Below are 26322 nucleotides of genomic sequence, written 5' to 3'. Positions count from 1 at the left end.
AGACTATAACCAAAGTGTTATTTTACAGCAAATTTGGGTGTTTGACACAAGTCCCATTTAGACACCCAAGACTATAGCCTTGGTGTCATTTTACAGGCAAATTTGGGCATTTCACACACCCAAGGCTATAGCCTTGGTGTCATTTTATAGGCAAATTTGGGCATTTCACACACCCAAGACTATAACCTTGGTGTCATTTTACAGGCAAATTTGGGTGTTTGACACACCCAAGACTATAGCCTTGGTGTCATTTTACAGGCAAATTTGGGTGTTTGACACACCCAAGACTATAACCTTGGTGTCATTTTATAGGCAAATTTGGGCGTTTCAGACACCCAAGACTATAGCCTTGGTGTCATTTTATAGGCAAATTTGGGTGTTTGACACACCCAAGACTATAACCTTGGTGTCATTTTACAGGCAAATTTGGGCGTTTCAGACACCCAAGACTATAGCCTTGGTGTCATTTTACAGGCAAATTTGGGTGTTTGACACACCCAAGACTATAACCTTGGTGTCATTTTACAGGCAAATTTGGGCATTTCACACACCCAAGACTTAGCCTTGGTGTCATTTTATAGGCAAATTTGGGCGTTTCAGACACCCAAGACTATAGCCTTGGTGTCATTTTACAGGCAAATTTGGGCGTTTCAGACACCCAAGGCTATAGCCTTGGTGTCATTTTACAGGCAAATTTGGGTGTTTGACACACCCAAGACTATAACCTTGGTGTCATTTTACAGGCAAATTTGGGTGTTTGACACACCCAAGACTATAACCTTGGTGTCATTTTATAGGCAAATTTGGGCATTTCAGACACCCAAGACTATAGCCTTGGTGTCATTTTACAGGCAAATTTGGGCATTTCACACACCCAAGGCTATAGCCTTGGTGTCATTTTATAGGCAAATTTGGGCATTTCACACACCCAAGATGCTTGGAGTTGTATGAGGTTCTAAGAAGATCTATGGGGTTCTACTGTGTCTTATGTGGTTTTATTGGGTTCTATGGGGAGGGCCCCTAGGGAATGAGCCGACCTTGCACGGGCCCCTGGGGGATCTGCCGCCCCTACTGGTTCTGCCACCCCTATGATAGCCCTTGGGAGATCTTGTGGGTGCTGCTGTCCCTGGAGGCTCTGCCACCTCTTGTATGGCCCCTGGGGTCACTAGGGCTGTTGGGAGGGTCTCTGGGGTCGCAGGTGCCCGTAACGGGCGCTGCCACTCCTAGGAAGGGCACTTGGGAGAGCCCCTGGATGCGCCGCTGTCACTGGGAGGGCCTTTGAAGCCACCATCGCCCCTAGGAGGGCCTTTGGGGGCACTGGCACCTCTGGAAGGGGCCCTGGGCTGCCACCGCCTCTTGGAGGTGCCCCGCTGCCCATGGGAGCACTCCTAGGAGCACCGACGCCCCTGAGGGTGCCACCATCCCTGGGAGAGCCCTTGGGGGTGCCACCACTTTTTGGGGAGCCCCAGGGAGCACCGGCGCCCCTTGCACGGCTCCTGGGCTCGACAATGCCCTTGGGCGGATCTTTGGGGGCGCAGCCGCCTCCAAGGTGTCATCTTACAGGCAAATTTGGGTGTTTCAGACACCTTAGTGTCATTTTACAAGTAATTTAAAAGGTGTTTTAAGAATCAAACTCATTATTTCATATTTATTTATTTCTGATAATCTGTACAAATTTTTTTAGTGTTTGCTAATTTGAAATTTGTCCAAATGAAGAACGTTTTAGCTATTCCAAAATCTTGTATAGTAATTCTTAATAATCTAAATTTAAAGAAACATTTTGAGAAACAATCAGCTAATTCTGCCCAATTCATCATTTATTTGTTCTGCAATTTTATTAGTGTACAGTACTTACCATACGATACAAGAACAGCAATCACTAATGGTAATTTTATCAAATTTGTAAGGCATTTAAGTCAATGCTACTGTATACTGTACTATAGGACTAGATGCCTCCGGTTGTGGACAAATACTTGTGAGTGCGAGACTCACTCTTACATACAGCAGTAAGAACCCCAATCAGCATTATACAATACAGTACTCTTGAGGTTTCATTGCTAAAAAGTTCTTTGTTTAGGCTGATAAATAGGATTTATATACTGCACTAACATTTCTATTTTCTATTTTTCCATAATGGAGTACAGTATCTAATGTGGAATACTGTATTCACATTATAAATTGGACAGCAAAATTATAATTCAGAATATTCCTGAATTTGTTAATGCTCACTGCCCTATTATTCCACCCTATTGTATACTTTTATCAAATTTTTTTTGGCACATTTGAAATATCTCTTCAAATATTAAAATCTAATTTCTACAGTACATACAATAAAGAAAAATCTATCTTCATATAGGCCTATGAAAAATTATGACACTACTTATGGTTTAAATATCATGTACAGTACATCAGAGAAAAAAGTGTTATTTACTTTGCCTTATGTTCTGAAACCCATGACTAATTTGGGTAAAGTCATATACAATATGTTTGATGATTCCTAATAATGATTGTCCCCCTGCACTAGCACCTCAATCAAGTCTTTATGCCACTTGAATATACCAACTATTATTAAAATATAGTACGAAAATATATTTTAGTATTTGTAGTATTTTGAGCTGGTAAGGAAGGTCCCACCATCAGCTCTTCTACTCTGGATCCATCAGTGACTATTGATAACCTCTACTGATGGTGAACTCTAGTAAAAGACCAATGAAAATAATTTACAGATTATTTACACCACACAGAGAGGAATATATAACCCTTCTCTTACATATTATTCTGTAATCACACTTGATCACATTACTGAGTGAAAGTGCTTCCCAACATTTACAAATGACAACGTACACACAGTGCCATAGATAAGAGAGAGTTTGGCCAACTCAGTGATTGAACCCGATTGGGCGAGCTGGTCTCGTTACATGTGGGCACCGTGTTGTTACTCAGCTGATGAAGAAATTTGTGTTTGTACTGTAGATGATGATGATGATTATTCAGTAAAACTGTCATACAGGTTTACAATTGGATAAGCATATAAATAAACTATGCAATTTTACAGTTCGGCACAAATATTGACAACGTAGGTATGTGGTGCACGTAAGCGGTGGAATTATACAGTTTCCTGTGTGCCGAGATAGTGCAGGTAAACAACAACGGTGAAGAGTAAGGTAACTTGACCGAGGATAGTTGACAAAGCTGTCAACTGCTTATTTCCATAAAGTTTACCTTTTTATTTCACTTTGATAACTCAATATGAATTTGGCAGAGTGAACAAAATAAGGAAACTCAAGCCTAATGCTGTCATGAAATCATGAAACTGTTGCCTCGCATGTTTTCACAGTGAGATTACATATTTATGCACGGAAGCAGCAAAACATTCATAAACATGATGTGCAACAAGTGAACCCAAGGGGTGAACTGGGGAGTAAGAGTTTGGTTTGCTGTAGAGAAATTTAAAAAAATAGTGTACGGATATTGATTAATATGGATTTACTTCTTTATACTCTTTTAATAGTATATACTGTACTGTACTATACAGTATATATACAGTGATCCCTCGGTTAACGAGATTTCGGTTAACGATTTACCTTCCATAAGATTCTTAACTTCGGCTAACGAGCAATCCCTCGATTAACGAGTTTTTCACGAGACGACCTCAACATGTTTTCGCTTGCATTTGACGGTCCACCAGCTGTAGTATTAGTCCGCCAATACAGTAATCGGTTTTAGGGCTTAAATTCCTTACTATTTTAGTAAATATTAAGAAGTTTATACTATTCAATAATTTTAAAAGTTTAATATTAACCTTTTTAGTCATTTTAACAATTATTGAACATAATTGAAGGTAAGGAAACTATTCTTATGCGCTCCATCCAGCCTGTCAACACACCAAACAGGCGTTAGTCTCTCTCTCTTTTCAGTGGAGGTAACATCTTGCTTGAGACTCTCTTCAACTAAACGCTTTTTTTTCTGTTTCCAAGCAAATTATTGGTCATTTTGAAATTTATTTTACATATTGACAATATATAATGCAGTGCAGTGTTGATTTAAGGAAAATAATCTTGAATTACACCAAGAGAACTAAAATTTTATGGGTGAAATGGCGCCATGGGGTGACTTCTCTTCCACCCCAATGCCTTCTCTTCTCCCTTCTCCTCCACCCCCATTCTAATTCCCATCATCATCATCATTCAGGAGCCTTCTACATACACACCTCAAAGTAAGTGTACTTTCTATCTTTGTTGTTGAATTTAGGCAATTTTCGGTGAGCTGGAACCAATTACCCAAAAACCCATTGAAACAATGGTTTTGGTTAACGAGTTTTTCAGTTAACGAGCAACCTGCTGGAACGGATTGTGCTCGTAAACCGAGGGACTACTGTAATGGGTCAATTCGGTAATAATGAGGACCCTCTTTGATGTTTCATTAATAAAGATTTCTCAATATAATGTGATATTAATTACAAATCCAATTATTATGTGGGAGACAGCCCAAAAAGACCTCTGACTTTGAGTAACAACCTGTGTTAAGGTTGGCCAAACTTTATCTATGGTGTTGTGTACACATAAGCATGGAGATTAGCCTAATTTTGGTGGTTCTGACTCCAAGCTTCACGGTCACCGACATGGAATTTTACCAAAATTCTTCACCATGGGTTTCAAAACAAAACGCTAGATTGGGGTGGGGGGGTTACGTGACATAAATTAATCTTTACATAAAATTAATTAACAATATAGTCTTTACACACATACAATTAAAACAATAACAAAGAAGAACTGTCTGAATTCCACTGTTTAACCTGACAACACAGGGTAATGATAAACACCAACCTTGAGCAAACTATTTCATAGAAAGAGTCAAGGTAAACAAAATGGTACCGTTTAACAACTGAAAGACCAATGGAATACTTTAATGGAAGCACCATCATGTGAAACACTATTTTTTTATAACAGAAGTAAACCTGTGCTTCATACCTCAGTGATTACTATGTCTATAATTGCATCATGTTTTATTTACATGAAATGAGACAAAGGTCCCCAAAAAACAGATTGAATAATGAGTAATTTTTCTCACCTTTGTAAAAAAATAAATCCACATAAAGAAAACATTACAGTCCTACAAGTTATCAGTAAGGTTGACCACTTTTTAAGGGTGAAGCATAAATAATCATAAGCCTATTTTTTATTATGATAATTGCACTTGACGAAAGGCATTTTTGCCACTGTAGCTGGGATATTCTTTTTACGCACCTGAACACTGAGCTTTGTACCAACCTTGGCGAAAGCTGCAGGAACATAAGCCATAGCTACATTTATTCCCAGTGATGGTGCTGGGCATCCACTGGTCACCTGCAGGATGAGAGAACAGCTAAATCTGTATCTATTATCAATATGATTAATACAGTACTGTAATAGGAAAAAATGGTACAAGACCTGCAAAGAAAATGAGAGGAAAGGGCTAAGTTAACAAGGTGACTGTATGGTATTTATGTAGGCTGTATATAAGTGATCTCAAATAAGTGAGCCCTCCTCTTGTGGCATGAATGTGTGTGTGTAAGAGTGCTACTCTCTGGTGGTGTGAGTGACAGCTGGTTGGGTATGAATTATGTGGCACTAGGTTTCCAGTCCATGTGTTACCTTGTAATAGCAGTTGGTGTCTCACTGCACTACTGTACAGATCAATGCACCTACAAGCCTGTGTTTCCTTGAGCCAGCAACACCAAGCAACAATACAAGTGATACACCCACACATACTATAGTACTCACATGTTTTACTTGTATACATTCTCCTTCATATTCACATCATCATCATGATCATATCTTTTCACTTCTCCTCCCATCATATTAGTCATTATCTGTCAGCAGTCTGTCTCATTTCTGTACAGTTGTGTATAAGTTCACAGCACTATGTAACTAACTGACCAAATTGTTCTTAAGACCTGTAGAGGAAGGTGTGTGGTGTACTGGCAACCTATAATGGCCTCCAACTGGGGAGTACAGTGAAATCCATGTTTAATGAAATACTGATTCTGGAATAATGTTTTATGGCAGGGCCCATACTTTAACTTGTAACGTGGCACCAAGTCCAGGGTGGTTTAAAACCCCCGGTAAATACCTCAATATTAGTGTTTGAGAATTGATTAATTTACGAGTTACCAGTGAGCCTTTTCATCAAAACCAAGGATGTTCATTGTTCATTCACAATGAATATGTAAATACAGGTATATAATGTATCAAAATAATAAATCTGCTTGCAACTTATATGTTATACATAAAACCTCCTCCTAACTGAAAAAAAAAATATACATTGAAATTATAAACGAATAAAACTGTTTGCACTTGAAAAATTAAATCATTACAACAAAGCCATACAAAATATTACTGGAAGAGACTTTTATCTGGGGAAGAAGACGTATCTATATGGGTAGGCTTCCTACTGGAAGAGGAGGAGAAAGGTAAGCCATCAGTGTACTGTACACACCATAGGTTATGACTCAGTTACCTATACTTTATAAGTACGGAATGAACTTGTAGGTAAACTTACTTCTCCAATTTGATTACCGTCAGCATCAAGGACAGGAGAGTGAGAGCGAGGGGGAGGTCCACTACAAGTGAGGCCAACTCGACGACGTTCTGGCTTCTCCTTCAGTTGCCGTAAGATTATCTAAACAGATAAAACTGGCATTTACTAAGGATCACATACTTTAATAATAAATGTTACATAAATGGAATACTGTACTTATAATGAATACATGATGGCACAACAAAAAATTTCTGTATTTTATGGCATTTAAGACACTTTTTGGTCTGAAAAAATCAGTCTGCATCCTATGTGTGAAGTTGCTGTTTTCCATAGGCTAATGAATCCCTCAGTTGTTATCTCCAGTAGGCTAAATTCTACTTAGCCCAAATCCAGAATTAAAAATTATATTATTGCTTACTTAGAAACAGTTCACACCCAACTCTTCAGAGATAGCTAAGCAGGAACCATTTCTGAACTCTTGCAAGCATTACAATCTATTAATGCCTGAAACACTTATTTTTCAATCTACAAATACTATACAGTAGAACCCCAGTTATGAGGCACCTACAGGAAATGGGAGATTTTCCGCTTAACACTGAAAATTTTCTGTGGAAAATGTAAAAAATACGGTACTTTATCTTTCCTTAGTGTTGTTCAGCATGCAGGTACCCCTAAACACTGGCACAGCACTAACACTTCCCCGGGGAGTCTTGGCTTTAAGGTCCTCAAACAATTGTTTGGCCTTCTCACAAATTATAGCTTCACTAATGCTATCACCTGCCATTTCTTTCTTCTTTATCCACACTAAGAGTAAATTTTCCATCTCTTCAATCAAATTACACCTTGCTTTGCTAAGTCTAAAGATTCCCTTAGCCACTTGCACAGTTTTTAACTCCTCTTTATTCTTCAAAATCGTACATATAGTTGATTTAGCCATCCCATATTCATCACTAAGTTTCGCAATGCTTGTTCCATTCTCACATTTCTTTAAGATTTCTTTCTTAGTTTCATGAGTTATTAGCTTTCTCACTCACTTTGGACGATTCATTGTTACAATTGTATACTTGTATAACAAAATAGTTATACAAATAACACGAATTTCCATATCAAAAGACGAAATTTCAACAATAACAGTGGTGCACTGGCTACACAATGAGACAAAGATGGCGCCTGACGCTCTTGTTGTGGGTCGCGGTACAACAATATTCATGCACCAGACGAAATAGTCTCGTATTCATCCGCATTCGTTGTCGGAGTTGCGTTCGTTATAGCATTCTCAATTTTATAGGTAAAACCGTTCGTTATAGGAATATTCGTAGTAGGATCCGTTCGTCATAGCATACCCCACTGTGTGTGTGTGTGTGTGTATGTATGTATGTATGTATGTATGTATGTATATATATATATATATATATATATATATATATATATATATATATATATATATATATATATATATATATATATATATATATATATATATATATATATATATATATATATATATATATATATATATATATATATATATATATATATATATATATATATATATATATATATATATATATATATATATATATATATATATATATATATATATATATATATATATAGTGGGGTATGCTGTAACGAACGGATCCTACTACGAATATTCCTATAACGAACGGTTTTACCTTTAAAATTGAGAATGCTATAACGAACGCAACTCCTACAACGAACGCGGATGAATACGGGACTATTTCGCCTGGCGCATGAATATTGTTGAACCACGACCCACAACAAGAGCGTCAGGCGCCATCTTTGTCTCATTGTGTAGCCAGTGCACCACTGTTATTGTTGAAATTTCGTCTTTTGATGTGGAAATTCGCGTTATTTGTATAACTATTTTGTTATACAAGTATACAATTGTAACAATGAGTCGTCCAAAGCGAGTGAGAAAGCTAATAACCCTTGAAACTAAGAAAGAAATTATAAAGAAACGCGAGAATGGGAGAAGCATTGCGAAACTTAGTGATGAATATGGGATGGCTAAATTTACTATATGTACGATTTTGAAGAATAAAGAGGAGTTAAAAACTGTGCAAGTGGCTAAGGGAATCTTTAGACTTAGCAAAGCAAAGTGTAATGTGATTGAAGTGATGGAAAATTTACTCTTAGTGTGGATAAAGGAGAAAGAAATGGCAGGTGGTAACATTAGTGAAGCTATAATTTGTGAGAAGGCCAGACAATTGTTTGAGGACCTTAAAGCCAAGACTCCCAGTGGAAGTGATAGTGATGTGCCAGTGTTTAGGGGTACCTGCATGCTGAATAACACTAAGGTAAGATAAAGTACCGTATTTTTTAGATTTTCCACAGAATTTTTTCAGTGTTAGGTGGTTGTATTTGGGGGCCTGGAACGGATTAATCCTATAACGAACGAATGCTATAACGAACGAGGTTCTGGAACCAATTACGTTCGTTATAGCATACCCCACTGTATATATATATATATAATATATAATATATAATATATATATAATATATATATATAATATATATATAATATATATATATAATATATATATATAATATATATATATATAATATATATATATATATAATATATATATATATAATATATATATATAATATATATATATATATATATATATATATATATATATATATATATATATATATATATATATATATATATATATATATATATATGCTGTACTCACCCCTGAAGATGTGAATTACACGAAAGCACTTGGGAACTTCGTGTTTTCTTCTTTCCTTGTGGTTATCAGCTTATACCTAGATCATGCGCACCTACAGTGATTTACTTGCACATATACATATATATATATACTCTTCTCTCTCAGTTTCATGTCAGGTGTAGTGTATAAAGAGACACACCTCAAGAGAGAAGGGAAATAATAACAGAGAGAATGATACAAGACAGGTGTAGAAAATGAAAGGAAAGGACTGAATAAAGTAGAACAACTTACACAACTAGTATAAGCAGTACAAAGAGTGAATCTTTAACATCTATACCGGTCTACAATGTTTCACATTAACATACTGTATCAAAAATGTCTGATAATAATGAAAGGACATTGAAAAATAAACAAAGGGAGGAAGATGATAATCGGGTGGCAAATCTTCCTTAAAACAAGTGGAATCACCTCTGCTCCAAGAAAATCTGCAGTTTGTCTGCGCCTCTTTCCAATAGTCCATGTGAGACCCCCTTCAATGGGAGTTGTGGTGTCATCAATATCATTACCATAGAGACAGAGTCCTGCTTCCAGTCTGAGTGAGTCTCGAGCACCCAAACCTGCCAGGTGGACACCTAATCCTACAAGTGTCTCACACAGCTCAACTGCCTGAATGGGAGTAGAAAACAGAAGTATATAGTAACATAAACTTCAATACCAACCAATCTAAATATACACATTTGGACAAGTAATAATACAGATAACAAAATGCGGACAACAGTTCCTTAATCAGTACATTCAGGAGATTACAGTAGGCTCTTGCCAATGACGTCTAATAGGTGCCTGAAAAATGCTGTTATTAGCGAAAACGTTATTTGTGTGACATTGAAATACATGTAAAAAGGGTTTATTGGTGCCGCCGCCCCAAGAATTTCACCCATTTGTTCCCCTTTGAAGCCCTGCCTAACACTTTTTGTTAGCTGAAATAAAAAAATTTGTTATTCAATCATCAGAATAAAGAATTTGAGTAATATAACACTTACCTGTAGCTTGGGGGAGTTTTTGAGGTGCTTGGTGTGTTTATTGTTCAGTGGCTGGGCATGGAAGCTACTGCGTTGAACCTCCATCTCCGTGCTGGCCTCTGGCACCCGGTTCACCCACTTCCGCTAACACTTCATCAAACCCCGCAAAGTCAAAATCTTCAGGCATTTCCCCAATGTCATCATCAACTTCAACCTCTCTCTGTTGGTCTTCCTCGGCTGGCTGGCGTTGTGAAAGAAAGCGAGTGATGAGTGACTGCTGCCGGGCATTCACTCGCTCGTTGTACTGCGTCTGGTATTTCCTCGAAATAGATTCTATAACTCCAATCACTTGCTCCCTTTCACCTGATTCACTCTCAATGTCTTGGATCATCTCTTGAAGGCTGGTAAAGACACCCAATAAGAGTGACAGCTTCTGTGTCGTCACTTTCCTCTGCTCGGTCTCCCCTGCATCACTCGCTGTATAACCACTCTCACCACCTTCTTCATCCTCCAGGAGATCCTCGACGTCATTTGTGTTACCTTCTTGCATAATTTCTTCTAAATCTTCCCGAGTCACTTCTTGAAATCCTGGGGCTGGGATACTGCGGACGGTTTCCAACACTTGGTTCATTAGCTCTGCTGGCTGCTGTCTCTTCATCTCGGCAGACTTGAGTTGTGGCAGGATTGCCAACCAGGCATGCCTAACGGTTGCTTTCGTAGTATTTCCCCAGGCTTTTACAAAGAAATTGACTGCCTGGCGAATGTTATAATTTTTCCAGAAGGCAGTAACAGTCACTGTGGAGGTTGAAGGTACGCCAGGAGGAGGAGTGGAGGCGGAGGCTGTGAGTGAGGCAGGCGGAGTAATGGAGGTGGTGTGTGAGCCAGGCGGAGTAGCAGAGGCGGCGAGGGGTGGACCCTCCACCTCCTCCTCGCTACTGCTCACAGTTTCAGCAATTTCCTTCACTTCTTCTTGCTTATCAGTTTCCTTCCTCATCTTGTCATGGACATATTTGTAGTACAGCAACTTTACATTTGCTATGATTTCTTGGTCTAGTGGCTGTATTTTGGAGGTTGTATTTGGTGGAAGAAACACAACCTCAACGCTAGGGTGATGTCCTACTAGAAGTCGTGCATGACTGGGGGCATTGTCAAGAAAGAGCACCACTTTGAAGGTTACATTCTTCTTCCGGCAGTATTCTTTGGCATCCTTAACAAAACAATCATCAAACCACTTCTTTGATAACTCCGTAGACATGTAGCCTTTATTTGTCTTTTCCCAGTAGACATTCAGTTTGGACATATCACATCCCTTGTAAGCTCTTGGTCTTTTATATTTGTAGATCACCAGAGGCTTCATGGGACAGTCACCTGAAGCATTACAGATTAGGAGGACACTAAAGCGATCCTTTGCCATTTTCACACCTTTTGCCTGTGTTTCTTTCTTAGAGATAAATGTTGCTTTAGGGGATTTTTTCCAAAACAACCCGGTCTCGTCACAGTTAAAGATCTGATCCAGGGTATAACCTCCCTCTTGAATGATTTGATTGGCAATTTCAGGGAAGGAATCTGCAGCCACTAAGTCAGCTGACGAAGCCTCACCCTGATACTTTGCATACTTTGTGCCAGGGCTGTGGAGTCGAAGACAAAACCTTCGACTCCGACTCCAACTCCGACTCCTCAAATTTTTATGCTTCCGACTCCGACTCCTTGGCCTATTTGTAACAACTATTTCTACCATCCTAATTGTAATTTGTATGTTGTAACCTGCATAGGTAAAAAGTAAAACACCGTGGCTATACTGCTACAGCTTTATTAATGATCTGGACGATATTTAAGAACTACAAAAAGATGATAGGCTTGACTTTCAAAGTTTCAATCAAAAGAAAAATAAATTTATTAAGAATTCAAGATATTAACTAGAAAACACCATTTACATGTATATCTAAAAGTTCGATCTCAGCATATGAATTTTGTTTAAGCTCATAATCTGATGTGGATCTAAATGATGATCCTACAATTCCTTTTAAAGTAAAGTTATATATTTATGTACATTAAAGAAATGAATACCTTATTAAGGAAAATGGATAAACCTTACATGATTAAGTTATTAAATTAAATTTGCCTTAATCTCACCAAAAACAGGTTGTAGCTAATTGTTTTGTAGCTGAGAGCCTCTGTGCAGTTTTCAACGAAACAAAATTTGATATAATTCAAAATTTCAAATGGTAAAGAAGAGACTATCGTCCAAAATTATAGTGCTATACTGTGCCTGCTACAATAAATTCATAATAATGCTTATAAAATGGAAATAAATTCTTTTAATAATTTAAGAAAATTAGTGGGATCAGTGGAATCACTGCAATGAATATGCCTGAGTTCATATATTTGTTCTTAGGAACAGAATAGCTTCAGTCGGAGTCGGAGTCTGGACAATTTTACCGACTCCGACTCCACAAGCCGAAATTTCCTCCGACTCCTCGACTCCGACTCCACAGCCCTGCATACAGTACATGTACTGAACCACCATGGGGACATAACACATCCCTGTCTAACACCCACATTTATTTCAAATGTTTCACTTTTTCTTTCTCATTTACTCTTACTGTTGTCCTGCTGTTCTCATAGAATGCGTTTACTGCATTTAATAGTGTCTAACTATTTAAGTACATCCAGAATAATACACAAGCACCAAGAAATGACCTCGAAAACCCATAAGTGGCGAGTAATTAGCATTGCAAAAGTAATTAAAATATTCTAAAAATCATTTGAACATTTTCTAAAAGCCATTTGAACAAGTTATAATCAAGATATCAAATTTTGGTTAACAGATCCTTAAGCAGCACATTCAGGAGTACCTATACTGAAATTTTGAACAAAATCCATTTTTTGGCCGAAATGACAAAATTGTAAGTCTAAAGCCTTAAAGGATTTTTGGCCAAAAATACGTTTTCTCTCTGAACTAAAATTTAATGTGCCTAACTATTTAAGTACATCCAGAATAATACACAAGCACCAAGAAATGACCTCGAAAACCCATAAGTGGCGAGTAATTAGCATTGCAAAAGTAATTAAAATATTCTAAAAATCATTTGAACATTTTCTAAAAGCCATTTGAACAAGTTATAATCAAGATATCAAATTTTGGTTAACAGATCCTTAAGCAGCACATTCAGGAGTACCTATACTGAAATTTTGAACAAAATCCATTTTTTGGCCGAAATGACAAAAATTGTAAGTCTAAAGCCTTAAAGGATTTTTGGCCAAAAATACTTTTTCTCTCTGAACTAAAATTTAATGTGCCTAACTATTTAAGTACATCCAGAATAATACACAAGCACCAAGAAATGACCTCGAAAACCCATAAATTACAATTAGGATGGTAGAAATAGTTGTTACAAATAGGCCAAGGAGTCGGAGTCGGAGTCGGAAGCATAAAAATTTGAGGAGTCGGAGTCGAAGGTTTTGTCTTCGACTCCACAGCCCTGACTGTATGTGAACTATTATTGGTATACACTTGTGAACGTGGTGATTAAAAGCTCTCTTACAGGGTTGCTCACACCCCATATCCTGATTATAAGGGAGCCAAGTTGCCACTGTCTAGTATTACTGCTTCTGTTTATGGTTGTGGTCTGAGCCCTTGATTTTAGTATTCAAATCACATCTTATGAGGGTCCAGCTCTCTCTCTCTCTCTCTCCAACTGTACTTAGACAAATTCTTTATAAGTTTCAACTATAAAAGTAGAATAGTTTTCCCATGCATTAAGATGAATTTAAACTTAGTTTTTGCCTTTAAGCAGGTAGTAGGGGACTGGATGACTGATAAAAGCTTGTGTCTCAAATTTGTCCTTTTTACGGTGATTTTTCGAGATGGAAAAGATAATAAATGATGGCTAAATCATCCTGAATGTAATGTTTATGATTAATACCATATCAAAAAGTTATGAAAGGGGCTAAAAATACTTAAAACTTTTTAAAACCAACACAATAGCATTAAAAATGTTTGGGTTAAAAAAAAAAAAAAATTCCAACCCTGCATTATCATATTACTGTAATACAAGTTATGAAGAAACTATAGTGTCAACCAGAGAAGTGTTGACAGAACCCTAAATCCAAGAATAACCTGCTGTTTGGCCCCACTGACTTAGGTGTAACCACTGCCTATCAAGAAACTTTGTCACTGGGGAGAACACAATCACATTATCAACAAACCTTATTATTTGGAACGGAGATCTCGACACCATCTTCTCCAGTGTAGCCACATCTTGTTACTCGACATGGGATGCCAGCCACACGCATCTCCCGTGTGTTCATGAAGTATAGGTCTCCCAGGTTTCCCTCTGTTATGGGCTACAAAATAAAGCGTTAATATTGGATAACCGTTAACAAAGTTCCAACTATTCTTCCTCCAATTGAACTACAGTTGTTCATAATACAACTGTAATATAATGGTTTAGAACACCTTACACCATACCACATGAACTCATAGTCGTGGCTGAGATCCATCAACATTTTCCTACACCCAATACTAAAGGACATGCAAATTACCCTTGATGTGTCTTGTACAGTAAGTTGTTTACCTCAGGAATAGTGGATCTATCCGTTTACAGTCAGGACAGAGGCTCAGGGATTTAATATTATCCGAGTTCATGAAACAAACAACCGATCAATTAGATCATGTTTGTTGGTTCGTTTCATGTGCTTTTACAAGGGGTTTAACCCTGCTATATACTTTACCACCCAACTGTTTCTTTGAAGAAAAATAACTATTTTCATAGGTTTAAGAATTAAAAATTTCTAGGTTTATCTAAGCCACTTTAACTACCGTAACTGGTTTGAACCCCATGCTTTTTACACTGGATGTGTACAATGAAAGACAAAAGTCGTGTCGTGAAATTTGGTGAAAACATATGCCGAAGGGCTACACTTTTGGTGCGCTCTGCCTTGTTTCACAAGTTATATTTAATCTTCGGACAAAACCGCAACACGACTTTTGTCTTTAATTGTACAGTTATCCATTTTTATCCAAATTGTTTAGGGTTACTTGAAAGCCATTCAGTTATCGAATTTTTGGACAGTGAATAACATAATGAGAAAGATATGGTAATATAGGCGTGAAATAGGTAAACACTGGTTTGGAAACAGAGTAGTGGATGAATGGAACAAGTTACCAAATATCATCATTAACTCGAATACGCTGAATAGCTTCAAACATAGGTTGGATGCTTATATGAGCAATAGGGGTTGGGTGTAAACGGGACTGCCCAGTATGGGCCAATAGGCCCGCTGCAGTTTCCTGCATTCTTATGTTCTTAGTCGAGAAGTGATTGGCAGTCCGATTTATTCATCTAGGACCATTATTTGATTTCATTCTGGCTATATTTGGCTTCATTTGGGTAATTAGTCGGACCCCATGGATCTATCCTTGGACCCACTTTGTTTGTGATCTACAAATGGTCAAGTCTGGCAAGTGCTTTATAACATTACAAAAAGTAAGATTTTGCACAACTATTCTAAAAACACTTTCCTAGATACTGTTGATAAGGAAAAACATCTCGGCATTGTGATAGATCAGTCACCGAAGGCAGCACAACAAGTGGGAGCAGCAGTAAAAACAGCAGTAAAAAAATAAAAGAAAAAAGAAGCTAACTAAGATCTATGAATTATAAAGCATACCTTCAAATACCAAGACAGGAAAATGCTCCTTCAACTGTATGCCTCACATACGTCCCAATCTGGAATTCAGTATACAGGTACTGTACTGTACAGGCTTGGAAAGCCTACTTCCAGAAAGACTTAACATCCCTAAAAAAATGGAGGAACACAGCAATTAGGACAAACATCCCTTCAAACAAGCCATAATAGTACAGATCTCAAAGACATTCAATATTTGAAAGGGATGGAAAACACAAACCCAAGCCATTTCTCGTCATGTCATGTACCACCAACACGAGGGCAAAAACTTCAGTCTTGCCTAGATATCATGCACAACATGTATAGGGAAATAATTCTTCACAGCAAAATATACACTGCCTATTTTATTTGGTAAAATTATAGTTTCGGTCGTCCCTATGTTTTTTACAATGGTTTTTGCCGTGTTATGAATGATTTTGATCTAACCTAACCTAACCAACCTAGCCACAGAAACCAGGAACTATATCTAACCTAAGCTATATTCTTAAGATTCCCCAGATGACCGAAACTAAAATACCATATATTGGGCTAATGCCAGATGATTTTATACAGCTCAGAGGGGACCCAGTACACAAGTGGTTATCGGGGTTTAGGTGCACAAGAACCGCTAAATAGTATTCCGAGAGATTAAGCCGCCATAAAGGTAGCAAAGCTTTGCCTTTCATAGTTACCTGTAATATATGTGCAGCTTGTGGACCCTGGACGGCCACCAGACCATGATCCTCGATGACCTCCAGCTGAGCGTCACCTCCAGCTGCTCTGAAGGAGGACAAGTGTTCCTTGAGGTGAGCCAAGTCCTTCTCCTTACACCCGGCGTTGCTCACCACATACAGGTAGCCCAGGTCAGTCTTGCTGCAGATGAGGTCGTCGATGATGCCGCCCTGAGGGTTGGTGAAGAGAGACAACGTGCCAGTGTTGTCTGCCAGACCTTCTATGTCCCCAACTATCAGCTTCTCAATAAATTTGATGCGGTCTTGGCCGTGGATCTTAGACTGCAGCATGTGAGACACGTCGAACAGACCACAGTGAGTGCGCACCTCCTTGTGAGACGTTGCTATGCCAACCTTGCCATACTGTACGGGCATGGAGTAACCAGCAAATTCAACCATCTTACCTTCCTTGCCTACATGGAAGTCATGAAGCACAGTCTTGTGTAGATGAGCTACCGAGGTGAGGCTCCACCACCTTGTTTGTGAACTGTCACACAAAATTGTCTTCGTTATAATGTTCCGCAGCATCTTGGTCGTCTTGCCAATACCCTATGATGATTATGAGATGCACACACTAACGTCAATCGTCCTGGGTGTGTGGTGTACCTACATGTGGCGCTGCACTCATGACGTCACAACTCACAATCAGCTGAGTTAGCTAATGTTATATTATGTACCAAAAACAAAATCACTAAACCTATCCAATAGTTTTATAAACGGATAAAGTATACCTAACCTAAATCTGCTTACTCTAATATAATTATCCCAAAGTAATTTTTATTACGTAGTTTACACTTATTTCTCTTGTCTGAAATTTTTTGAGTCTCTCGTGCGGTTTTGTTCGTGGTATATATTTAACATTAAGTTATGCCACCCACCTATTATGGGAGTAGCTCACTGACTGCTGTTTCTATTATGTGCCTTAAATTAAGCTGATTACAAACATAAAACTAAATTGTTTAAATTCCGAATATGAACTATGAGATTATCTATAATTAAGAGAATTAAAATAATAAAAATAAATTATCTTCTAACATCAAATATTATTTTTATACTTCATTCCCTCCCCAGGTGATGAGATGCCATACTGTGAGGAAATGAAGACTAAAGCTTCTTGAGGTACACTACCCTCCTTCCTGCTGCTGTAGATGGAGAGAAGGGAGCATTATAGGCTCTGAAGATAAAAGGAGATGAGAGAGGAAAGTAAAGTTTGAAGAAGGAACTACAGGGGAAGGTTGAAAGCAGGTCCAAGGCCATCTCATGAGCTTTGGTGCTCTACCACATGTTGAGGAATGAGTCAAACAGTAAGAGCTGTGAATTCTTGGAACAATCTACCAGAGAGTGTTGTGACGGCACCGAGTGTGAGCTCTTTCAAGACCAGATTTGACCAACACTAGAGCAGGTTTAGGTACATTCAGGAGCCGGTGCATGACCAGTACTTCCCAACAGTGCATGACAGAGATAATTACAATATTTTTTCTTTAATGCAGTTTTATTCTCAGGCATTTTTGTATAGTAAAAAGTATTTCACACTTTGTGCAACCAGTATTGTTGCTAATTGAGGGTGTCTTATCTCAACAACTTATTTCTGACGGAAATTAGAGTAAAATTAGTATTAAACGGGATGAAATTCACTATAAAAACCCATTTTCCATTGTAATATCCGTGCACGGCAACTCTGAAATATTTACCTTTCATTTGTAGAATGGTTAAAGGTCTTTGTACTTCTGTATATAATGTACCAGAAGTTATATTATTTTAGAAGAATAGAAAATAACTACTGCTGTATTTTAGGTTAAGGTCGGTAGGTCAATTTTTATCAATTTATTAAGAAATTAAAGAATCTATGAAGCGAACCTTGTATGGTGTATAAAGTGAACAGAGAAGGCTCCTCAAGTGGGAAAATATGAACACGGGTCCGACTAATTACCCAAATGTAGCCGCAATGAAGTCAAATAATGGTCCTAGATGAATAAATCGGACTGCCAATCACTTCTCGACTAGTATTTGGTGTCAGAAAGTCACAAAAAATTGGTAAACTTAATTTAATCTGAGTTAATAGATCAAGTGCATGTACCTAATCTAACCTAACCTCGACTAGTATTTGGTGTCACGAAGTCACAAAAAATTGGTAAACTTAATTTAATTGAGTTAATAGATCAAGTGCATGTACCTAATCTAATCTAACCAAACCTAACCTAACCTAACACAACACAACTCAGATTAAATTAAGTTTACCAATTTTTTTTTACTTTATGACACCAAATAATAATCGAGAAGTGATTCACAGCCCGAATTACACTTGTACGACCATCATTTGACTTCATTGCGGCTACATTTGGGTAATTCCTCGCTCCGTCGGTACATGCACGCGATCTAGTAACTCGGATTAAATTAAGTTTACCAATTTTTTGTGACTTTCTGACACCAAATACTAGTCGAGAAGTGATTGGCAGTCCGATTTATTCATCTAGGACCATTATTTGACTTCATTCCGGCTACATTTGGGTAATTAGTCGGACTGTATAAAAACTTGTATAAACCTGTGTCGTACGGACCACTCTCCTCTAGTATTACCGTTTGATGTACCCCTGTGTTAATATCTTTTATGAAAGTGCTGTTTCACTGTATTAGTTTAAACAGTACAATATTCAAGTAATATTGTGGTGTGAACATTTAGAAACTTATTTCAGGCATTAAATAGTAACTGTGATGAATTTAGTTATGATGTTAATGGAGGATATGCTGTATTGCAGGTGGCTTGGCAGAAATGGCTGGAAAGGATGAGCCCGAATATCTTGTGAACCAAAGTAGCCATACTTGCTTGACAGTGGTTAGAGGCACTGGACCTGCTGATGCTGTCCTGGCCATGGCCAAGTGTACAGGCAGAGCCAGGCAGCAGTGGTTTGTCCATGAGGGACAGTGGCAGTGGGGAAGCAATCGCTCCTACTGCCTGGTGCCAGACGATAAGGGTAGCGTAGGATTGGCCCCTTCTGCTACCTCCCGGGTTGTTTGGACACTGGATGCTGCTGATAGGATGGTTGTGGGATCACATGCTCTTGACGTGCCGTGGGAGAAGCCAAGAACCCGTGTTATCATGTATCCTAAGCACAATTACAGCAACCAGCAGTGGTGGACGCTGTCCAGCCTCAAGTCATGCCTGGGGACCACTGAACACAACACAAGCCACTGCTTGCCAGAAGCCATAGCCCATGTATGTCAACATGAGACTCAATGCTCCAATGACCGCCACCCCCAAGGTGAGTGAAACAATCTTTTTGTTCATATTCATCAAGTCTTGACTCAGATTTTGGTGGAATTGGAATTATAAATACTCAGGATGTTTGAGACCTTCTTATAAAACAATTAATTCATATAAAAACATCTGTTTAAGTAGTGCAATTATTAGGAACCTATTACCAAGGAAATAGACGATTAACATTTTATGCAAAGTCAAAGTACATACAGTAAACCCATTTGTAAGTTGTATATAATAACATAGAATATTGTACAACTGTTCTCTTGCACTTACATGTATTAATTTTTATACACAATTAAATCATAATACATTATTCTAGTTTGTGATTAATTGGTCTGTAGAGTAGGACAAGTAGGAGTGTCAAGCAAGCAGGGAGTGTAGACAGGTTGACAGGAGGTAAAACATGGAGGCAAACAGGAATGGAATGGTCAAGCAGGCAGATTAGAAATATCCAATCAGGCAGCAAGTGAAAAAAGCATGGCAATAGGTCCTTTAACATGATGGCAGCAGGTCCTAAGGAAGTGAGAAAAGGTGTTCATTATGGCAGCAGGTTTAAAGGAAGGTTGAGAGAATTGTTCATCATGGCAGATCTGATTTACCTTAAGGCAGTACAGTAGACCCTTGCCATTCGTGGGTTTGTGATTCGCCATTGCGATGATTCGCGGTAAGCAGATGGTTGCTAGCTTGGGCGCCTTTTCCCACAGCGCAACGAGTCACCCCACACAGCATCTCATGTTGTACTCTCAAAACTTTAGTGTTTCTGTGTGAAAATAGACCCTAAAAGGCTGCCCAGTGTCAGTGCTAATGATGCTAGTGGAGTGAAACATTAAAGGCAGAAGTCAGTGATGACCTTGACAAAGAAAGTTGAATTATTAGACAAGTTAAAGGAGGGGATGAGTGCTACCACAGCTGGTCGGTTGTTTGGTATAGGTATACAGTAGTGCACTAAGGTAGTATACATTGCTATTCGCGGTTTTGCCTATTCGCGCCATTCCTTGGAACCTAACCCCCACATATAACAAGGGTTTACTGTATTAGAGGTTTAATACTACCAAATGAAAACTTCCTGACATCCCAATTATAAAGCTTTCAAAGGAACCTAAGAATCCTCACAGCTTAAGCCTGATCCCACACCAGAGAAAAATGAAGATGGGCTATACATGTGGAACACTCGTACTGTACAGTGCAGTGTATTTCAAACACACTATTTGCTTGCCCACCAGTTAACTACCAACCATGTCATTAAGCATTTGTAAACATTCTTACTCTAAATAAATGAATAAAGCACTAAGCTGCCAAAACATGGATCCTTATGAGACTAGTGCAAGGTGACTGAGGCACATTTATAGTTTGCTTGGGTTGTGGGAGGCATGATGCACAGTGGCATGACTGCTTGGACTTACAGCTCTCACCTCTGAGGAGTTTGCTCATCAGGGCTGCAATTACAGGAGAAATCTTATCTTAAGCTTCCTAGTTTTACTGGGTTTCTCACACACGTGGAGTGCTCATGGGAAGCCTGTAATCAAACCCACATAAGTACAGTGCATAAATTGTTTGGTCCACTGAAATTAGCTCTGAAATTACTTTTTTGTCCCACTAATTCTGTTTTCTTTTTTCTCAATCCGAATATTTTAATTTATTTTGTTACTAGACTATAATATTAGAGCTAGAATGTCATATAAAAACTATTAAGATCTCAAAATACAGGTAGACTGGAGAACCTTAGACATGCATAATCAAATGGATATATGTATAGTACATTACTTTATCAGTGAGAAGATAAGAGGGTTAAGGATGTAAGGGATGAGGTGCCCAGGGTTAAAGTAAGTGCCAGGATAAGTGGTCCTTCTCCCCAGCCATGTTATCTGCACACTCCACCTGTTGACCCTGACCTGACCTACAGTTAACTCTACAGATCACATAAAAGCTGAGGTTTAGTGATGAATTTCTTGCATATTATTAAATTTTAATTGCCCTCCTGGCTCCTGGAAAAATTTGAAGTTCATCTGAAGGAAAACCTCTCATTAGTGATAAATAACTTCATCATTTAGTCTGTTATCGAGACTTATACTGTGCTGTTCTGTATACTATTTCATAAAAAAAATAAATAAATAAATAAAAATAAAATATACTGTATATATATATATATATATATATATATATATATATATATATATATATATATATATATATATATATATATATATATATATATATATATATATATATATATATATATATATATATATATCAATGATAAGTCAGAAGGTTTAACTGCTAACAACATGTTTCTAAAAAATTTATGAAAAAATGGCTAATAACAATTTCCCCACTAAAACAGAGGCTGCAGACTATTTGATCAGCCAGAGCACCCACACATTTGTGACAGTGCTGAGTGGTACAGGTCCTGATGATGCTGTGGTGGGCTTGGCACCATATGAGGGCAGCAAGAGGCAGCAGTGGTTTGTGAAAGATGGCCAGTGGCAGTGGGGAGGCAACCTTTCCTTCTGTCTCGCACCTGATTGGAACTCGCACACCATCAAACTCGCTTCCTGTAGCTCCAACTCTCATTTCTGGTCCCTCGATTCAAACGGAGTGTTTTCATTTGAGTCATTTGTCTTGGATGTGCCTTGGGAACAGCCCCGAACAAATATTATTATGTACCCAAAACATGGTGGTGAAAATCAGAGATGGTGGACATTATCTGGTCTTAAATCTGCATCAAATCGCAAAATATATCCATTTTCTGCTCAGGACCATAACAAGTACAAACAGGAAGTTGCCCGAGGATTTATCAACAAGCTGAGTCCTTTGTCAGAACCAATACCCCATACCCGTGATGTGGAAGACTTCCCCGGCCGTGTAGCTCCCACCACACCCAGGATCAATGCCAACATTCCCTTGGACATCACCAGTTTAGGACACCGTGAGAATCTCCGTATGACTCTACCTGAAAACTGGAAGGCCACTGATTTTTATGTTGCTGCTGGTGATGTTTTCCATGTGATCCTGCCTGAAACACTTTCACTTGAAAGAGCATCACAGATCACAGTGCGTGTTGGTGCCCAGTGTGACTGTCTAGAGCCATCGTCAGCCAATGTATCGGGAAGGAATTTCAATCGCTTTCCACTTGTGACAGAAGAGTTTGATGTGGAGCCTGGTGTGAATAGCATGCGTTGCCAGTTTGGGGGCAACTTGATCTTCATGTTTGATGAAGGTGATCATTTCAATATAACAGTTGAAGTGAGGAATGTTGTCAGAGCTCCACGATATATTTTGGGACAGAATAATGCTTTACAGTGGCAGAATATGAAGCAGTTAGATGCACCATTCTCAATTTTGGAAACACATAAAGTAGTAGTAGTGGTTCCTACAATTACTGCAAGGAACATCACTGATCCTCAGGGGTTACTGCTGCGATATGATGATGTGATGAGCAAATTAGAGTTCCTCTCTGGCTTTGACGAAACTGACCCTCCCCCACGAGGCAAGCAGTGGCTGGTTGATGATGTCCAAATAAAAGCTGGGAGTGCACATGCTGGCTTCCCAGCTATGTTCGATAGGTATTGTTATGACCTGTGCTGTCCATCTACACCACATGACTGGGTCACTTGGCATGAATTAGGTCACAACTATCAGCAGGGAAAATGGTGGTCATATGCTTATGGAAGTGAGACAACCGTTAATTTGTTCTCTTTGTATATTCAAGAAAAGCTGAAGGGTGAAGATCGCCTGAAGAAGGAAAATCAGTACATGAAGACAGCAGCAGCAGTGGACAAAGGGTTAACTTTTATAGAGGCCGATTGCTGGCAGAAGCTCGTATTTCTCATGGAAATCAAACATGCATTCCCCCAGTCAGGATGGGAAATGTTCAGACGGTTAAATCGCACTACTCGTTCTCTGCCATTGAATGAAGCTAACACTTTGGCATCCAGAACTAGTCATCAGTATGATTACGTTTACAAAATTTTGAGTCGTAGTGTAGGTTCAGATTTAATTCTTCACTACCATCGTTGGGGCTTGCCCATCAGCCAGGAGGCACAGACAGAAATTAAGAGGCTGGAACTGCCGATGGCACCAGCTGACTTGTCTGGACGAGAGTACTGTAGCCCATAGGGAAACAATGTGGCTTTGCTTAAACCACCATGTACTTTAGGATCTTCATCGCTTGTAAATCATACAGGAACCACCGGAGAATAATAAGACAAAATTATGCTTTTATTTACCACTACAAAGAAATGATGCTTGGTATATATATCCTGTCCCAGCTTTGTATTTCATTCAATATTGTTATGGTTTAGCTTTCATGTAGGCTGAATTAGATAAATGTAAGATGCTTAAAGAATCCAGAATGGAAAAATTATATGACGTAAAAGAAGAAGAAATAATTGTGGATACTGTATACTGTACTGTACTGTATACAGTATTCATGACTATAGTGCCATTTCTCTTGCAATGGCTCTAATTCCCTGGCTATATTTTTACCAGAACTTTGATTTATGGGTTCTTTGAAGTTCACTTTCTAAAACTTACCTTTGGTTACTACAAATTTTATAAATTGAACTTGAAGTAAGACGTGGTATGTATACATGCAGCAGTGACCATACCTGAACCATAATGTTCAGGGGTGTTGTTGTACCAGTGATAAAGTTACTATGAGTTGTAGGGATAAGATTACCAAGCAATCAATCACCCAAAGTACCTGTCTCATATCTGAGAGTTGGCGACCACAGTCCTCCACTCTAAATGTTTTTACCAATCCTTTGAGATTTTGTATCTCTCTGGGGACCCAGTTTTGAATATCATTCATCTATACCAGTCTCTGCCTTCCCCTGGTCCTCCAACCTTTAACTATGCCCATTAATATTTCTACTTTTATCCCCTCATCCCTGATTATATGACCAAAGTACTGCAGCCCGTTCAACTTTTTCTATAAATTTCAAGTATTCTCTTGAAATTTCTTCCAATCTTAGTACTTCATATGTTTTCCTGTCAGTGTAACTTATTTTATCATTTGCCTAAAATACCACATTTCAAAGACCTCTAACCTCTTTCTGGTGTTAACTGAAAGTGTTCACTCTTCTGACCCATACAACAGTCCTGACCATACATGGCATTTCAGCAGCCTTTTTTCTCAAATTGAAATTAATGTCCCATTTTATTAAGTCTCTTAGAATATTAAATGTTGTTTTCCTTGACCAGGTTTATATTAATATTAAAGCTTGAAGGAATGCTTGGCAATCTATGTCATTGGTGTCTTGTCCAATGACAGTCAGTAATTACCCTGTGATAGGTAAACTCTAAAGTGCTAATGAGTAATTACTGAAGCTTTTCACTATATTACTGTAGGTGTAGGTTTTACAATAGCTTTGAGGGAAGATTGTGATCATATGAATAAAAGTAAGAGAACTTTAGTTTTAAACAGATACTGTAATGCTATAAGGCAGGCATGGGCAACCTTTCCTCGTTCATGGGCAGCATTACGATTTAGGTATTTTTCTGTGGGTCAACCCACCGAAATTTATATCCTACCTAACCCAAAGTGGGAGTGGATCCAGGAATCTCAACAAGGGGAATCAAATAGACTGTGCCGAGCTTGGCCCTTAAACTCACAAGTTAAAATGTTTATATTGGTGACTATTTATACTTACTTCACTGTTACATTCTCGCAGTTAGTTACTCTTAGGTGATGAACTGCATACTGGCCGTGGGTTGCCCCTGCCTGCTATAAGGGTTTAGTAGAGGGGTTCAATGGTACTGTACAGTAGTATGATACAGTACTCTGTTGTTTTGGTGTAAGGTGAGACATTACTGTAATATGTGTGGCTGCCAAAAATACTACAGTAGTGCCATTCCAATTGTTATCTTTTAAAGTGTTCCCTATTACAAAACTTTACCTGAGTTGGGAAGATAGATCACTAAAACCAAGTATATTTTTTTATACAATGAAGGTCACAAAGGTCACATTTGGTATGACACTAAATTTTTGGGCCCATATGAATGTGAATGAATTCAGTCATTCAATATTTGTCTAAATATGATATATATCATTGGCATTTACAAATGTGATATAATACGCTTTAAAAGTATATACCAACCGCATAAAGGTTATAGGCATATAAATTTGAATATATTATAAGGGTTAATAAAGAGAAGTAATAAATTTTGGTGTCTCATTACACAGTAGATGAAAATATATTAGAAAATAAAGACAACTACAGTATACAATTGCAGTGTACCTAAATATTTTCATCCAGTCAGTAATAATTATGTGAAAAGGACAGCTATGATAACCACTGGGGAAGGAGAGGATAATGAGGGACACTTGTGAGGTACCACAAGAGGCAGGCAGACTGACAGGGGCACTTTTGGGGTAAGACAGTGACAGGTGCAGTACTTCTAGGGTGCCACAGAAGATGGGT

General features: G+C 38.3%; 2 protein-coding genes across 6 annotated transcripts; one reads left to right on the top strand and one right to left on the bottom strand.

Annotated features, from left to right (window-relative positions):
* Positions 1–4237: 4237 nt before the first annotated feature.
* Positions 4238–17282, bottom strand: LOC121859071 (aminomethyltransferase, mitochondrial-like). The gene is made up of 5 exons (XM_042355738.1): positions 16603–17282; positions 14450–14587; positions 9690–9887; positions 6541–6660; positions 4238–5345 (listed from the first exon to the last, which is right to left on the bottom strand). The coding sequence occupies exons 1-5, from the start codon at positions 17167–17169 to the stop codon at positions 5172–5174; spliced, it is 1197 nt and encodes a 398-aa protein (XP_042211672.1). The 5' UTR covers positions 17170–17282; the 3' UTR covers positions 4238–5171.
* A 229-nt stretch (positions 17283–17511) lies between these two features.
* Positions 17512–26063, top strand: LOC121859069. Of its 5 annotated transcripts, none has more exons than XM_042355734.1 (4): positions 17512–17530; positions 17713–17945; positions 19398–19901; positions 22242–26063. In XM_042355734.1, exons 2-4 carry the CDS (start codon positions 17924–17926, stop codon positions 24014–24016), a joined length of 2301 nt encoding a protein of 766 aa, XP_042211668.1. In that variant the 5' UTR covers positions 17512–17530; positions 17713–17923; the 3' UTR covers positions 24017–26063. The 5 variants fall into 5 exon arrangements, with proteins under 5 accessions (XP_042211668.1, XP_042211669.1, XP_042211671.1 ...); XM_042355735.1 differs by lacking the exon at positions 17512–17530 and adding an exon at positions 17540–17558; XM_042355737.1 differs by lacking the exon at positions 17512–17530 and having other exon boundaries at positions 17590–17840.
* Positions 26064–26322: the final 259 nt, after the last annotated feature.

This window comes from Homarus americanus, unplaced genomic scaffold, assembly GCF_018991925.1.
Source record: "Homarus americanus isolate GMGI-L3 unplaced genomic scaffold, GMGI_Hamer_2.0 scaffold5773, whole genome shotgun sequence".
Lineage (NCBI taxonomy): Eukaryota > Metazoa > Arthropoda > Malacostraca > Decapoda > Nephropidae > Homarus > Homarus americanus.
Note: the sequence above shows the minus strand (reverse complement) of the source record. Positions and strands in the feature narration are given on the sequence as shown.